Here is a 16,623-nt window from a genome sequence, read left to right on the forward strand (position 1 = left end):
TTGAGCCACCAGAGAATCTACCCTAGCCTGACTGAAATGTTGTTGACACTCTTTATTGAAATTATATTATCACAGAGTATTTATAAATACTTCCCTAGAATATTGAGTTGACACTCTTGTGACCTAGTATACAAATGAGACATAGCTCTAACTATCTTGAGAGCCCCCTCCGGAGCATCCCACACTGCTTCGAGATGAGGATCTTTATATCTGGATGCCAGGGAAATGCTGCTGAGTGAACTCTCACTCCACACATGAAAGAAGAGGAGGCAGAAGGAGCTGGCTGCGTGTCCAAATGCAACTCATGTAGGGACTCTGAGATAAGATCTATCAAGGCAGCAGACTTAAGGATCAGCCCCAGTTCAGAAACCAGAGCATGATCCTGAGAGCCAGCATACGTGCATGGATCTCCATATAAGGGATCTGCAAAATGGTAATCATCATCAGTTATCTGCATGAGCGGGGTCTCCCAAATCAAGAACAGTGACAGACTGTGACAAAGATGTGCCCTGTGAGACAAGGCCACCAGGAGACAAGCCCGAGGCACAGCTAGACTGCACAGGCAAAGCATGGCTCTCATGATAGGCATTATACAAACATTTCATGAAGTCTGAGAAAGCCTCCAGAGCATGGAGCTTAGAATCATCCCCAGACGACTTAACCTTGCGCTTTCTGGACTGTGGGGTATCCACATCCTTTTGTGTGGGACTGTCAGCTTTTACTAGGCCCCAAAAATAGCAATGGTCACCCCAATGGGCTATCCACCCTTTTAATCACCTGCTTAGTCATAGGAGAGGCTAAGTTTTTTGCTCCCGTCTCACCTGCTCACGCTACACGACAAATGGCAGAAGGACGTTCCTGAGGTGCATATTTTGCACAATCCAGACATGAATTCGTGTTATCAGTGCCCAAAGACTCAATTCCAACAAGAATTGAGGCAAAAATTGCAGTTTTAGAAGAACAGGAATAGCTAAAATCCAAGATGGCTGCCGCTGAGATTTTTTTGTGCCAAAAAACACTATTTTAACCCCTTAAACAATCTGCAAGACTCTTTTTTTTGTTATGCTTTTGTTTCCTTATTTGTTACAAAGTATTCCTCTGTTATGCTGTATTTTTACAGAGCTAGTAATATTGCTGTTTAATACACTCTGCTTAATTGTTGTGTTTTACAGCCACATTGTATATTTGCTTTGTTTGTATTGTGGTATGATTATGTTTAGGTAATCATAGAGAGAGGGTTCTATTGTTCATGCTATTTTCTTTGGCTTTGAGAGGTGGATAGGGGGTTGAGGTGTTATAAATAACCGTTTCTAAACAAGGGATATTTTAGTTTAGTACAGAGTAGGGAGCAAGTAGTGGGAGACTTCTTTTAGGGGGGTTATTTTTTATAGGTGTGTTGGGAGGGTTCTTTTTACTATTTTCTCTGATAATTGCTTTGATGTTTTCTGCTTCTAGAAGGATAGCACAGCATGGGTCCGTTAGAAGGGCAGGGGGGTTTGGGTGGGTATAACTGGAGATCGACTGGATGGGATGTTAAAATCTTTTGCTTGCAGTGGGTTTATGAGGAGGGAATTGGGGGCTAGTGGGAGGTTTGAAAGTTTGGGATGTGTTTTTGAAGGGAAATTATACTGTTCACACATTGCTTTAGATTTTTTTTCTTAAGGTTATGTAAACCTCAATATTATTCATATGCTCTTGTGTCAGATGTACTGAGGATAGGAAGAGTTTGCTAGCTGGGACAAGCCTCTTGTTTAGATCTAATTTTCTTTGGACCATAGTTCTTACCTCCAGAGGTATTACTTAATATCTTTGAAATGTATCACATGGAATGTAGGAGGCACCTCGACTCCTATAAAGAGGAAAAAATTTTTACATGCCCTCCATAAACAGCAGATTTCCCTAACTCTGTTGCAAGAAACACACTTGAGTTTAGTTGAGCATCAAAAACTAAAACAAGATGAGTTAGACTAGAGAACTCCTAGAATATTTTATTTTAATTTTTTTTTTTTAATGTATAAGCTTCTCCAAAAATTTACTGATAAAGAAAAGAGAGTGCAACTTTATCCAGAAAAAAAAGAGCTCCACATTCAAAACTGAGAATCAAAATTTAAGGTACGGTAATCAAAAAATTCACATCATAGCTCTATAATAAAAGGGAAAACTGGAAGGACAGAGAATAAGAACAAATCAAGAAAATAAAAACCCAAGCACTCATTTAAGGAAAGAAGTTATCAATTTAGGCTACTGATAGGATGTGCTACTTTACTGTTAACCCATTATTAGTAACTGGGTCTCATTGTATAAATTAGGACCAATAACATGGTTTGGTGGTAAAATACCACATCTTAAAAGCCCACAATGATAATTATGCCACTAAATTACAAACTAGGTATCCAATAAAGTATAACCTCTTGGGAATACTCTAATGGCTATCTCCAGATTTCTACTTGCAGGCTCGTGTACACCTTTCAACTCATTCAATTTCAACGGATCAGAAAAAAACATAAACCTACCTGAAATGTAATGAGACATCTGCTAGGGAATTTCAAAAGAAAAGGCATTCCCACAGACAAAGCCTAGGGTCTTAACTTAAGTAGCATTACTAGATTAAATTTTTTAAAAAAAGAGGATGTGAGTGAGGCCTTATTCCATTTTGCCTCTTCTGCACCCAGCCCTGCCCCATTCCGCTTCCCCAACCCTGGCCCCACACAAATCTCACCTCATTGGGGCCATGTCTCAAGGGCATGCGCAAATACCCTCCAAACGCGTCCCCAAGCGCAATGGTTTTCAAAACCTGCATAAACTGCTGGGTTTTGAAAACCCTTCCAGATGCCTGGATAGTCCTCTAAAAAGAGGACATATCTGGGTATATCCAGACATCTGGTAACCCTAAACTTAAGAAATTCTCTCTGAGCCTCATGTGATCTTAAGGACAAATCTGGATAGAAATTTGTACCATGAAAGGGAGGTGGTTAATCTCTTCTGGAAAAAAAGCAATGAACACAAAATCCTTCTTCAGGGTATGAGCAAAGGTAGTTTCTAGAATGCTTTAAAACTGGAAATGAAAAGCAAGAACTGGCTCATCTGTTTCATGAAGTGTGATGTCAGATGGTCACCTCAAGCCATTTACCTCAACAGACTCCTTTGTCAGCCCACATGAGAGTAAGAGTCTTTAACAATCCTCTCTTTCATAGCTGCAAACTGGGCATCTCATTCGAGATGTTATCCGTGGCTTTCAAAACAGGTTTTCTAGACTCTGATCAGTGGCATAGCTAGGACTATTTGGGCTCCAGGAGGAAAAATTAAGACGGGCCCCCTATAACACTATTTCTCCCAAAGGAATGGGGACTGGGGGTAGAGGAATCCCTTCAGAGCTCCAGTATAAAAACCTTGCAAAAACCAAACATTCCAGCCCTATATAAAAAACCTTCATAGTAACACAAATGTAAGATATCAGAGATGAATACTTCTCAAAGCTGCCATATGACAATTAGTAAATTCAGCAAAAATACTTTTTGTCTACCTTTCTCTGGGTCCTTTTACAAAATTGCTGCAGGCACTAGCATGTGCTTACCACTGGTTAAATACACTAATGCAGGGTGTGCTCAGGCATGCATGAGCGCTACCCACACACTAAAAAAATAGTTTTGTTTTTTTGCACCAGGGGTGGGTTTAGGGATGGATAGTTGGCGTCTTCTGCACTAATTGGTTAGAGAAGATACATTGCTGTGTACTAACCAATTAGCACATGGTTAGCACATGAGCCCTTATGGCCTACAAACAGGTGTTGACAAGTGCTCACATACTGATGGGAAAATTAGTGCATGGCCATTATTACCAAAAAAGAAACATCAGCCATTTTCCAGCAGCAATAAAAGTGCTCTTGGTGCGTGTTAAGGGGATAGCACAGGCCACCTTTTCATATTACTTAGTAAAAGGACCGCTCTGATTTTTCTTAAATCTCTTTCCATGATCTTCTGTCCTTTTGACATTTCTTCTCTCTTTATGTCCACTATCCATCTTTCCTCTGCATCCCTACCCTCCCCCCATATTCAGCATCTGCCCTCTCAGTGTCTCCATCCCTCCCCTATATCCAGCATCTCTTCTCTGTGTCCCTTTCCCTCTACTTATCCAGTTTGTTGCCTCCTCCCGCCCCCTCCACAGTCTGGCATCACTCTCTTCCTTTCATGTTTAGTTGGCCTCTTTCACTCTCTCTTTCCTTTCTACTTACTCTGGGGTCTAACATATCTCCTCCTCTTTCCTTTCTGGTTTCTCTCTATATCTTTTTCCTCCATTCTACCCCCTAGGGTCCAATATCATTTTTCACCTTTTCCTCCTCAGGTCTCGCTGCCTCATTCTCCCCCACAGGTCCTCTATCACCCTTCTCCACCCTCATTTCTTCTCCCCACAGCTCTTGAGATCCAAAACCAGAGGCAGCAAAACAGACTTTCTATCAGCACTGCCAGGGCTTTTGCACTGCCACATCTACTACTACAACTACTACTACTTATCATTTCTATAGTGCTCCTAGACATACACAGCACTGTACATTAAAACATTCAAGAGACAGTCCCTGCTCAGTAGAGCTTACGATCTAATTAGACAAACAGGACAAGTAGGGGATCAGGGAGTTTCTCAGACATGGGTGCCTTACAAAGCAAGTGGGAGGTTAGGAGTTAAAAGCAACCTCAAAAAAGTAGGCTTAAGGTACTAACTAAGGCAGTCTGTACCAGGCATATGGTACAGTAAGAGAGAAGGAATGTGACATCAAAGAGGTGAGACATGACAGTGGAAAGACCTTGGTGGAACCAGTAGATAGTGTGTTATATCTCTGCTGGCTACCTGCCACTTGCCACATGGGGATACCAGATATGTAGGGAAGGGGGTGGAGGAAATGGGATAGAGAGCGATGGGAGAAATGCTGGGACCTGCAGGAAGGGAGAGATGTAACAACAGGAAGCCCCTACCATTGAATGTTCCTGGGCATTTTATAGGGTTCATTCAAAGGTGGCTACACCCCTGGCTCTGCTCTACTCACCACAGCTCAGTTAAGCTCTAGCTATCAGCTCGAGCATTCTGAGCTGTTTTTCTGCTCCTGAATGCATCAGTTGAGCTTGACAGGCTCCTGGATTCCAATCCAGCATCTAAGCTCAAACAATGTTGGAACCAGAGACAATTTGGGGTTGCTATGAGAAAGGGTGTGAACACTTATGCAGTCCAAACATTTTGGTTTCTTATTGTTAATTACTATGGGGCAAATTCTGTATATGGCACCTTACGTAGTATACACAAATTGGTATGCATAGCCAATTTGCGAGCAGTGCTAATAATCGACACCTCATAATTGATGCTAATTGGTCTTAATAAGCAGTTACACGCATAACTTGGTAGGCGCATTGGCCAATGTGTTATGCACCATTTCCAGTTTATGAATCTGAAAAGGCGGCATGGGTGGAGCACGAATATTCCAAACATTTATGAGAACAAAGGGTCAGTGCACAAGTTACGTGCAAGCATTTAGACCTCATTTCACAGGTCTAAATGGGTGCGCGTAAAGCTCATGGACCGCATGGGCGTTTAGCATGATTTTATAAGGTGTGCATAACTTTTATAGAATCGCACTAAGCGTCATTCTAGTCAGTACTGATGTTTTAGGCGCCATATATAGAATTGGCCCCTTTATGAATACTTCTATAATTATTCTTTCATTTTGAAAGTGTAAAGTATGTTCTGTAAATCTTCCACTTTGCTTCACTGTATGCTTGGAACAAACTGCCTGACTCGGTATGACAAGCTCCGATTCTGGCAGTATTCAAATCCAAACTCAAAGCTCACTTTTTTGAAGATGCTTTTGATTCCAAACTCCAACCCACCTTCTAAGCACCAATATCTATGTCTTATCATCTCCTCTGTAATTCTCCCATTTGAGCACTGTGTGTTGATGCACCTTCTTCTCCAGTTTGTCTGTCTTGACTAGATTGTAAGTTCTTTTCAGCAGGGACTGTCTCTTTTATGTTTTGATATACAGACAGCACTGTGTATGTCTAGTCGCACTATAGAAATGATTAGTAGTGATAGTAAATCAGCAAAACAAACTCATACTTTTAATGCATTTTGAATTCTATGTAGAACATTTTGGATTCCTAGATTCCATTTTAATATGTCACCCAAGTTTGGAATCTATCCTTTCTAGAGTTCTGCTTCACCAATTCTTAGAATTAATGGATAGGCACTTACTTCTCTTTCCACAGAATCCGAAGGAGGAATATCCCTTTCCATGTCTTGTTTCACAACTATAGCTTCTCTAGACTTAAGAGAGATTTTACAGAAAATAGTCAGAAAAAAGTGCTGCGAGTCCCCACAAAGAAGTTACTAAGACAAAACATTTGATTGAGGGTAATCAAAATATAAATATTTTTATTCCACAGATCTACAAGGTATTCTTAAATTCTAGATATATCATAATTATATAAGGCATACTATCCTTGTTCCATGTGATAGTTTTCTAGGCACACTGATAATACTTTAGGGAAAGCAGGTGAAATTATTTAGTCCCAGGTCCCAAAGGAAGTAGTCTGTAACTTATTAGCTTCAAAGTATTTCAACCGTACTTTCACTTTTCAAATTTATCACTACCTCTGTTCATGCAAGCCAAGGGCATAGCCAGGATTCAATTTTTGGGAGGCTAAGTGGGGACTGCAGGGGCCAAGCATTTCATCTCAGCCCTCACCCCAATGCTGCTGCCACCTCCCCATACCTTTGCTGATAGGCATTCTCAAGCACCACCAGTCAAAGACATTCTTTGCTGGAGCCTGGGGTCGAGTTCCGTGAGGTGAAATGAAGCAAGCAAGCTGTTCCAGGCTCCAAAGCCACCACTTCCACACATGCTCAGTTCTATTGCATGAACTGAACATGTGCACAGAAGTGCTAGCGTCGGCTGACTTCCTGCTGCTCAGAACACAGGTAGTGGCTCTGGTGGTGAATCACTTTGGCTGGCAATGCTTGAGCATCCTTGCCAGCCATGCATTTGGTGCTGCAACTTTGGAGGAGACCTGAGACCATAGTGTGTGTGTGGGTGGGGGAGGGGAGGCCGTCAAGACACGTTCTTGGCTACACCAATGATGCATGTTTTGGGTGGACAGGTAGAAAATAGCCTTATGGACTGGGCTAATGTAAGAGTATCAAGCACCCTAGTCAAATCTTTATTTATGTGCCCTGCCCTATGAGGACCAGCTTCTCTCCTTGCCCCCTACCCCCAAAGTGATCTGCATCTCTTCTTCCCCTTTCCCTATGCCATGTCCAGAATCTTCTCCTTCTCCCTCCCCCATGCTATATCTAGCATCTTTACCTTCGACCTCCCCATATCCTATCCAGCATCTTATCTTTCCCCCTCCCCCATGTCCTATCCAGCATCTTATCTTTCCCCCTCCCCTATGCCATGTCCCACATCGTCTCCTGCCCCTCCCCCATGCTGTGTCCCACATCTACTCCTGCCCCCTCCCCTATGCCGTGTCTAGCATCTTCTCCTGTCCCCAACTCCATACCATGTCCACAGGGCAGGATTAATTCTTCGAGGGCCCCTAGGCACTCAAATACACTGGGCCCCCTGGCCCTGCCCCTGCCCCACCCACACCACGCCCATTGATCTGTTTTCTTATTTACTTCTTTATTTCCACTTGTATTTCTTCTTTTTTATATTCAAAACACTGATTAGCATACCAGTGCACAGTTTTTCTTCTATGCAACCCCCAAACATCTCTGAACAAATCCTCTTTCCTTCCCTTCCCACCTACTTACCCAGGACTTTAACTCTATACCCTTTCCATGCATATATTGTAAAGCAGTAATACTATCCGAAATATAAGTCTTTATTAATAACCAAGTTTACAATGCCTCTCAACTGCCTCACTCTATATCAACTAACTGTAACCCATATGTATGTATAAACAACCAAATGTGTAACTCCTCTAGTACGTTCCACTCCATTTATGTTAACTTGCAATGAAACAACAAGGCAAGCAGTCCACCAAAGAATCCAACATGAAACAAAAGAAGATTGGCAGAAAATAAGGAGATTCAAATCAGGTTTATTCAAGGTGCTCCCAAGAACCTTGCCTGATGCACTTCGCCAAACAAGGCTAGTCAATGCTAACAAAAAAACATGTCTTTCATACAAACAGAACACAGAACTAACACTTTCGCCTAGTATGGAATATGTAATCACAAACTAAACTCTCCCCCTTTTACAAAACTGTAGTATGGTTTTTAGCCACAGTGGTAACAGCTCAGATGCTCATAGAATTCTGAGCATCAGAGCTGTTATCACCACGGCCGGCACTCAAAATATGCACTACAGTCTTGTAAAAGGGGGGATAAAATAGAAATATGTAGACAAAGGTTAAATTGAACCACCAAGAAGCTGGACTCTGCATACAATGCAACACCACAGAAACAGCAATGCATGTCCCCTAAATCAGAAAAATAAATAAATAGAAATTTTTTTTCTACCTTTGTCTTCTCTGGTTTCTGCTCTCATCTTCTTGTCACTCTCTTCCTTTCATCTCCTGTCTTTCTATGCCACTTCCAGAAACTGTATGCCTCCCCCTTCTATCTTTCCCTTCACTCCCATTGGTCTGGCATCCATCTTCTTCCATTCCCTCCTCCAATGGTCTGGCATCTCTCTCCTCTCCTCTTCTTCCCTTTCCTCTCCCACACCCCCATGATCTGGCATGTCACTCTCTCCTCTCTCTTCTCCCCACTTCCATCAGCATCAGCCCCCCTTTCTTTTCCTCCAACCTAAATCCATCCAGTATCCTTCCCCCTTTCTTTCCCTCCAACCTAAATCCATCCAGTATCCTTCCCCCTTTACTTGCATACCAATTCCATCAGCATCTGCCCCCTTTCTTTCCCTCCAACCAAAATCCTTTCAGTATCCTTCCCCCTTATGTCTTCCCCCTTTCCCTGCACACCAAGTCCATTAGCATCTGCCCCCTTTCTCTCCCTCTACCACCCTTTCCACACAGTAACGGAAAAGCCACCTCCCCACCCCCCGCAATGGCAACCGGCCCTCCCCGGCATTGACACCGACAACACTACCGGCCTCCCCCCCGGCATCAATGGCAACGCAGCCGGCTCAGCTCCATGAAGATTCCGCGATGACTGCACCTGCTGGAAGAAGTAAGTGACGTCGGAGGGGGGTGGACCAGAAGACGCATTCATCGCGGGACCTTCTTGGAACTGAGTTGGCCACGTTGCCATTGATGCCAGAGGGAGGCCGCGTTGCCGTCCGTCAATGCCAGGGTGGATGGCTGGCCGGTGTTGTCATCGTTGCCGGGGGAAGCCTGTTGTTGGTGAGGAGCCCCCATTGCCATCTGAAAAAAAATTTGGCATGGTAAGTTGTCCTTCAGTGGGCCCCCCTGACTATTTTGGGTCCTAGGCACGTGCCTACTGGGCCTACCCATTAATCCAGCCCTACATGTCCAGCATCTTCGCCTTCCCCCCGGGAACTTGCTCTCTACTTGTCTGAGACAACTTCCCCCTTTTTATACTTTCTGTATGCTGTGCATTTGCTAACAAAATTAAACTACCTATTGGTTGCAGAATAAAGTATTGGGAGTTTTCTTTGGGGTAAGCTACTTAGGATCTAGAAGCATTCTCAGTCCAGCATTTTCTCCTTCTCCCTCCCTCTTGCCATGTCCAGCATTTCCTCCTTCCCCACTCCCCCCCCAATCATGTCCAGCATTTCTCTTGTTCCGTTCCCCCCTCCCTCAGTTGTTGTGTCCAGCATCTCTCTCTCTTTCCTTTAATCTGCTGCAGCTGGTATCACCCTACCTTTGTCCTTTGTGCCAGAATAGGAAGCACAACATGAGGCCTTTGAAAAACCACACTATTCCAGGTCTACAGTGTACAACCCCTTCCAATTCAAGCTTTTTATCAGTGGGGGCTGGATGACCTAGCTTTAAGTCCATGTGCTTATTCAAAAACATCACTGATGTCTTGCTAGCGCCATGCTGCTGCCCCACCCCTGAACTCTTCCACTCTAGGCAAATGTCTAGTCTGCTCATGGCAGGGTTGGCCTTTACATGGAAAGAGGCCAGTATTAGATGCTCATTACATGAATCTTGACTTTTAACCAATGATCTCTTTAAAAACTTCTAAGCATTTGTTGGGAATTGTATATCCCTACTCTACAGTCAATATTTAAGCAGCGGCAGAAGTTCAAATAAAAGGCCTCCAAGTAAAATATCTGAAATGTCCTCCAGAGTAGGGGTGATTCACTTTGAAAGATATGATAATGACTATAAATGGGCCCCATAAACCTCATCCTTCTCTGCTCTGCCTCTCATACTATAAGAGCTGCTTCAATTTTTAAGTATTACTACTGCTGTTGCAAAAATGTCTTGTGGTATCACATAGTACAGTCCATGAACTGTTATATTGCTCAAGCAATCCCACCCCTGTTACTCTGCCTGATCAGGGATGGGGGAACAAAGCCTATACAGCAGTGGATTAAGCTGTACTAAAATATACAGGGTGGAAATCCAACAACCTAGGATGTCAAAGTGCTGATTAAGCAACCTATGGCAGTGACAACAAACAGCAAAAAGCAGCACGGGGCAGGTGAACCAGCTATTTACTCATAAGAACATAAGAAGTGTCTCTGCTGGGTCAGACCAGAGGTCCATCTTGCCTAGCAGTCCACTCACGCGGTGACCCATCAGGTCCAGGACCTGTATAGTGATCCTCTATCTATACCCTTCTATCCCTTTTTTCTTCAGGAATTCATCCAATCCCTTCTTGAACCCCGATACCATACCCTGTCCTATCACACCCTCTGGAAGCGCATTCCAGGCATCCGCCACCCTTTGGGTGAAGAAGAACTTCCTAGCATTGGTTCTGAATCTGTCCCCTCTTAATTTTTCCATATGCCCTCTCGTTCTTGTAGTTTCTGAAAGTTTAAAGAATCTGTCCCTCTCCACTTTCTCTATGCCCTTCATGATCTTGTAAGTCTCTATCATGTCCCCTCTAAGTCTCCGCTTTTTCAGGGAAAGAGCCCCAGTTTCTCCAATCTCTCAGCATATGAAAGGTTTTACATACCTTTTATTAATCAATGGTGTTCCCATTCAACACATGGTCTTTAATCACAGAAAGAGATTGTGAGCGAATACTGGTTTACAAATCCCATGCTGAGCTTTGCTGGAAAAGTTGCATATGTTCTTGCCACAAAAGACAATGTAGGCCAGGGCAAAGCCAGATCAGATTGCATGCCATTTTGCTTTGGGATCTGAAGGAACCAGTGATGCACTCCCTGTTAAAATTACTGGAGTCTGGAGGCTACATGTTACTGCCCTAAAACAGATCCTTCCAATGGCCTACCCTCTAAGTACAGGCCCGCTGAATACCCAAGAGGCTGCCAAAGCCACATGCATGGGAAATAGTAGTTCTAGACTCTGCTAAAACCCCTATCACTTTGGCAAAGTCTTCCTCCGCTTCAATGGCTCCAACAAAATTTTACTTGAGGGCCCATAATTTTAACTTAATGCCACTACTATACACATTCCCTCTTTAAAAATCAAGAGGCACTTATTTACATAAAATATTAAGGCAGCACCTTAATTGTGGTTAACATCGTGATTACAACTGAAAAAAATAGGAGTAACACAATTTTTAATCAAAAAATTATAGATTTTTCAATCCAACAAATTTCAAAACCTTAAGAAACATCTCACTCATATAAAAAAAAAATTTTGTGAAGTGCTCAGTATATTATACCAGCCAAGCAAGCAGCGGTATAGTTAGAACATCATAGCACTCAAACTTGATGCAGATTTTTCAGTCCTTTTCTGGTTAGTAGCAGCTGGTGAGCGTGGTTGCTAAGCTTGGCTTGTGAAATCCCCAAGTGAAAAAACGAGAATAAATTTGAAAAAAAGTCCAAAGTCCCAAAAACTTTAACTCTTCCTTTTCCTCTAAATGATTTCATGTTTCACTGTAAAACTTCTTCAGGAGGAAGGAACTTCTCCATGAAGGGGAAACCTTGGAAGTTCCTTCCTCCTGAAGAAGCTTTACAGTGAAACACGAAATCATGTAGAGGAAAAGGAAGAGTTTAAGTTTTGGGGACTTTGGACTTTTTTTCAAATTTATTCTCGTTTTTTCACTTGGGGATTTCATAAGCCAAGCTTAGCAACCACGCTCACCAGCTGCTACTAACCAGAAAAGGACTGAAAAATCTGCATCAAGCTTGAGATAAATGCCTCTCTTTAAGAGCTTTATTTCTTTGGTTGATATGCCGATTTATACTCTTTTCCCTGACCATTGGGTTGGTTAGGTTGGGCTGGTGCTATGATGTTCTAACTATACTGCTGCTTGCTTGGCTGGTATAATATACTGAGAACGTCAAACATTTTTTTATATGAGTGAGATTTTTCTTAAGGTTTTGATTTTAACATCGTGATTAACACATTATTTTCACGGGTAATAAAATTGTTCACACTTCAGAGTCCACTCCACTTCTCACCCTCTTTCCCTTCCCTTCTCTTTCCTCCAACCCTTCTATTCAAGTTCTGACATCTCTTCCTTTTGCCTTGCTCACTATTCCTTAGCTTTTCCCTCTGTATTCCCACCCTTCAAGTTTATTTGGTTTTTATATACTGCCTATCAAGATTATCTAAGCGTACAATCAGGTACTCTTCCCTGGATGTACTTGAAATCAGGCCTTCATTTTGTTCCCAGCAGTGACAATGGTATTGATTGACTGCCTGCAGCCAACTCCAGAGCTTTCCCTGTGATCCATCCCATTCCCTTCCCTTCTGATGCAACTTCCTGTTTCACCAGGGGCAAAATGGGTCAAAGAGAAAGCTCCAGAGCAGGCTGCAGACAAGGAGTATCACTGCTACTGTCTGGACCAATAAAAGGACAGATTTTAGGTACACCGGGGGAGGGTGTGTGTGTGTGAGAGATGCTGGATACGGGGGTGGAAATAAAATGCTGGCAGGATTGAAGGGCGATGTGAGAAGCTTGACATGGAGGAAAGGTGTGGAAATAAAATGCTGGCAGGTTGAATGGCTAGACATGAGATAATGAGATGCTGACAAGCTGGACATAAGGTGGTGAAAAAAAGAATGCTTCAGATATTGGTCTTTTAATTGCATGATTAATCACAAGTAAAAATGTTACTTGAAATACAGCCTTATGTACAGTATTTTGCTTCCTTAAGATAAATATCTTGCCAGAAACAACAGTAAATATAACAGAATCTTTTGGGGCCAGCTCGTGGTTCAGTGGCAGTTCACACTGTCATGGAGGAAAGCTGAATTCCATTCCTGGTCTGGGCTTGTGTTCCCCAGGCCAGCCAAAGATACTGCAGTGGCAGCATTTACAGTCTGGGGTGGGGATGGGAGCAACACCTACTGGTCATACTTAAAATGCATTTTTTTAATTTATTCATTCAATTTTCTATACTGTTCTCCCAGGAGAGCTCAGAACAGTTTACATGTTTATTCAGATACTCAAAACATTTTTCCCTGTCGGTCCTGGTATTTTTAGTTGAGCTCCACAGAGAACCAGCCACTATTACTGCAAGGGCTAGCTTGAGTTGGGATGGCCAAATAAAAATGAAAAGAGTTAAAATTTGTGGTATGTGCAAATGAAGACTCATATTACTATAATCTAAGAGATTGGTTCCAATTATAAAAAAAAAGAAAAGAACAGCATTTGAAAATATGCTGCAGCTATTTTTGTCTTTCAAACAGCTAAAATACCAGATAGCTATAGAAACTGCTTTATACTGTCAGACTAGGTCTACAACACATTTTCCATTCCTTGCACACTTCTGTTTCACATAACAGGTGAATTGATACTCACCCATTTCTGCAGGGGCTGTGGATAATCTGTATCATCCTTCTTTGAAGGCTGTGGGGCACCAATCTCTACTGAAGCCTGTGAAGTGGCAGAGTCTGATTTTTTTGCAGGTTGCGAGGTGCCGGAGTCTGTATTATGGGGAGATTGCACTATGCCAGAGTCTGCCTTTTTGGGTGGCTGTGCAGTACTAGAGCCTGCCTTTTTGGGGGGCTGCGCAGTGCCAGAGTCTGCCTTTTTGGGGGGCTGCGCAGTGCCAGAGTCTGCCTTTTTGGGGGGCTGCGCAGTTCCAGAGTCTGCCTTTTTAGGGGGTTGCACAGTGCCAGAGTCTGCCTTTTTGGGGGGCTGCACAGTTCCAGAGTCTGCCTTTTTGGGGGGCTGCACAGTTCCAGAGTCTGCCTTTTTAGGGGGTTGCACAGTGCCAGAGTCTGCCTTTTTGGGGGGCTGCGCAGTGCCAGAGTCTGCCTTTTTGGGGGGCTGCGCAGTGCCAGAGTCTGCCTTTTTGGGGGGCTGCACAGTTCCAGAGTCTGCCTTTTTAGGGGGTTGCACAGTGCCAGAGTCTGCCTTTTTGGGGGGCTGCGCAGTGCCAGAGTCTGCCTTTTTGGGGGGCTGCACAGTTCCAGAGTCTGCCTTTTTAGGGGGTTGCACAGTGCCAGAGTCTGCCTTTTTGGGGGGCTGCGCAGTGCCAGAGTCTGCCTTTTTGGGGGGCTGCGCAGTGCCAGAGTCTGCCTTTTTGGGGGGCTGCACAGTTCCAGAGTCTGCCTTTTTAGGGGGTTGCACAGTGCCAGAGTCTGCCTTTTTAGGGGGTTGCGCAGTAACAGAGTCTGCCTTTTTAGGGGGTTGCGCAGTAACAGAGTCTGCCTTTTTGGGGGGGTTGCGCAGTAACAGAGTCTGCCTTTTTGGGGGGTTGCGCAGTAACAGAGTCTGCCTTTTTGAGGGGTTGCGCAGTAACAGAGTCTGCCTTTTTGGGGGGTTGCGCAGTAACAGAGTCTGCCTTTTTGGGGGGTTGCGCAGTAACAGAGTCTGCCTTTTTGAGGGGTTGCGCAGTAACAGAGTCTGCCTTTTTGGGGGGTTGCGCAGTAACAGAGTCTGCCTTTTTGGGAGGTTGCGCAGTAACAGAGTCTGCCTTTTTGAGGGGTTGCGCAGTAACAGAGTCTGCCTTTTTTGGGGGTTGTGAAGCAAAAGAGCCTACCTCCTCTTCAGTCTGTGCAGCGCTAGTATCCATTTCCTTTACAGGCTCTGGGACACCAGAATCTACCTCTTCTGGAGGCTGTGTGACTCCAGCATCCCCTTCATCTGGAGGCTGTGCGGCTCCAGCATCCCCTTCATCTGGAGGCTGTGCGGCTCCAGCATCTCCTTCTTCCTGGGGCTGTGCAGCTCCAGCTTCTTCTTCTTCCTGGGGCTGTATGACTCCAGCTTCCTCTTCATCCGAGGGCTGTGTGACTCCACCTTCCTCTTCTTCCGGGGGCAGTATGACTACAGCTTCCTCTTCTTCCGGGGGCAGTGTGACTACAGCTTCCTCTTCTTCCGGGGGCTGTGTGACTCCAGTTTCCTCTTCTTCTGGAGGCTGTGTGAATCCAGTTTCCTCTTCTTCTGGAGGCTGTGTGAATCCAGTTTCCTCTTCTTCTGGAGGCTGTGTGAATCCAGTTTCCTCTTCTTCCAGGGACTCTGTGGTTCCAGATTCCCCTTCTTCCGGGGACTCTATGGTTCCAGCTTCCTCTTCTTCTGGGGGCTCTGTGGTTTCAGCATCCCCTTCTTCTAAGGGCTGTGTGGCGTCAGTATCTCCCTCTTCTGGAGGGGGCTGCATGACTCCAGCATCCCCATCCTCTGGGGGCTGTGTCACATTGGTGTCTTCTTCTATCAGATGCTCTGTAACACTGGTGCTTTCTTCCTCTTCAGGATTTGAAGGAACACTGTCTGAATCCTCTGAATTCTCCATCTGAGATTAAGAAAAGAATGAGAGCTAGTGAGATGGGTATCATGCTATGCACAGATACACTGGATCCATGCCCAGATTCCACTTAACACTACCTCAAACTTAGGCAGAGGCAGCAGTAGCAATCAGCCTGCTTGTCCTGACTCTAACGACATATGTCCTCCCCCACAATTCAGGCACAAGTTACTCTCATCCAAACCTTTAGAAGAGTTGCACCACTCCCCCCAGCCAGCAGTGCTAAATACTGCCTCAGCTTCTGTAGCATGGGATCAGTCCCGTAGGGGGAGGGGTAAAACGCGGACCTGACTGACCTCGCGGACCTAAACCCGCACGTCCTTAAAAATCTGAGGTCCGTGCCACTTGTAGTTAGTTTCTGGGTCTGACAGACCTCGGTGACAATTTAGTGTTGACGGATCCATCTCATCATAGGGAGGGAAAAGTATTAGGATCCGTCAGCGCTAAAATGTCATCGAGGTCTGTCAGAGCCAATTTACTAGGGCTGCAGAAAACCAGTTTAAAGGATTCGTTTTAGAGCCGCTCCAGCACTAGTCTCTGGCTCTGACAGACCTCGGTGACATTTTAGCGCTGACGGATCCTAATACTTTTTCCTCCCTATGCTGAGACGGATCCGTCAGCACTAAATTGTCACCGAGGTCTGTCAGACCCAGAAACTAACTACAAGCAGCACGGACCTCAGATTTTTAAGGACATGCGGGTTTAGATTTGCGAGGTCCGTCAGGTCCGCGTTTTACCCCTTCCCGTCCCGTAGTATAAGCTGTAGATCTTGAGGCTCATATGGCAAGACTGGTCCCAACTAACCTTTATTGAATAAG

At 44.3% G+C, this 16,623-nt stretch overlaps 1 protein-coding gene across 1 annotated transcript in view; it reads right to left on the bottom strand.

The window, feature by feature from the left end:
* Nucleotides 1-15,793, bottom strand: part of TEX55 (testis expressed 55) — a 216,956-nt gene extending 201,163 nt beyond the window's left edge. Inside the window, exons 1-3 of the mRNA XM_033942914.1 lie at nt 15,089-15,793; nt 13,861-15,042; nt 6,238-6,309 (exon numbers count right to left, since the gene is read on the bottom strand). Of these exons, the coding sequence (XP_033798805.1) occupies nt 6,238-6,309; nt 13,861-15,042; nt 15,089-15,793 (1,959 nt within the window). The remainder of the gene's footprint in view (nt 1-6,237; nt 6,310-13,860; nt 15,043-15,088) is intronic.
* Nucleotides 15,794-16,623: the final 830 nt, after the last annotated feature.

Source organism: Geotrypetes seraphini, chromosome 4 (genome assembly GCF_902459505.1).
Source record: "Geotrypetes seraphini chromosome 4, aGeoSer1.1, whole genome shotgun sequence".
Lineage (NCBI taxonomy): Eukaryota > Metazoa > Chordata > Amphibia > Gymnophiona > Dermophiidae > Geotrypetes > Geotrypetes seraphini.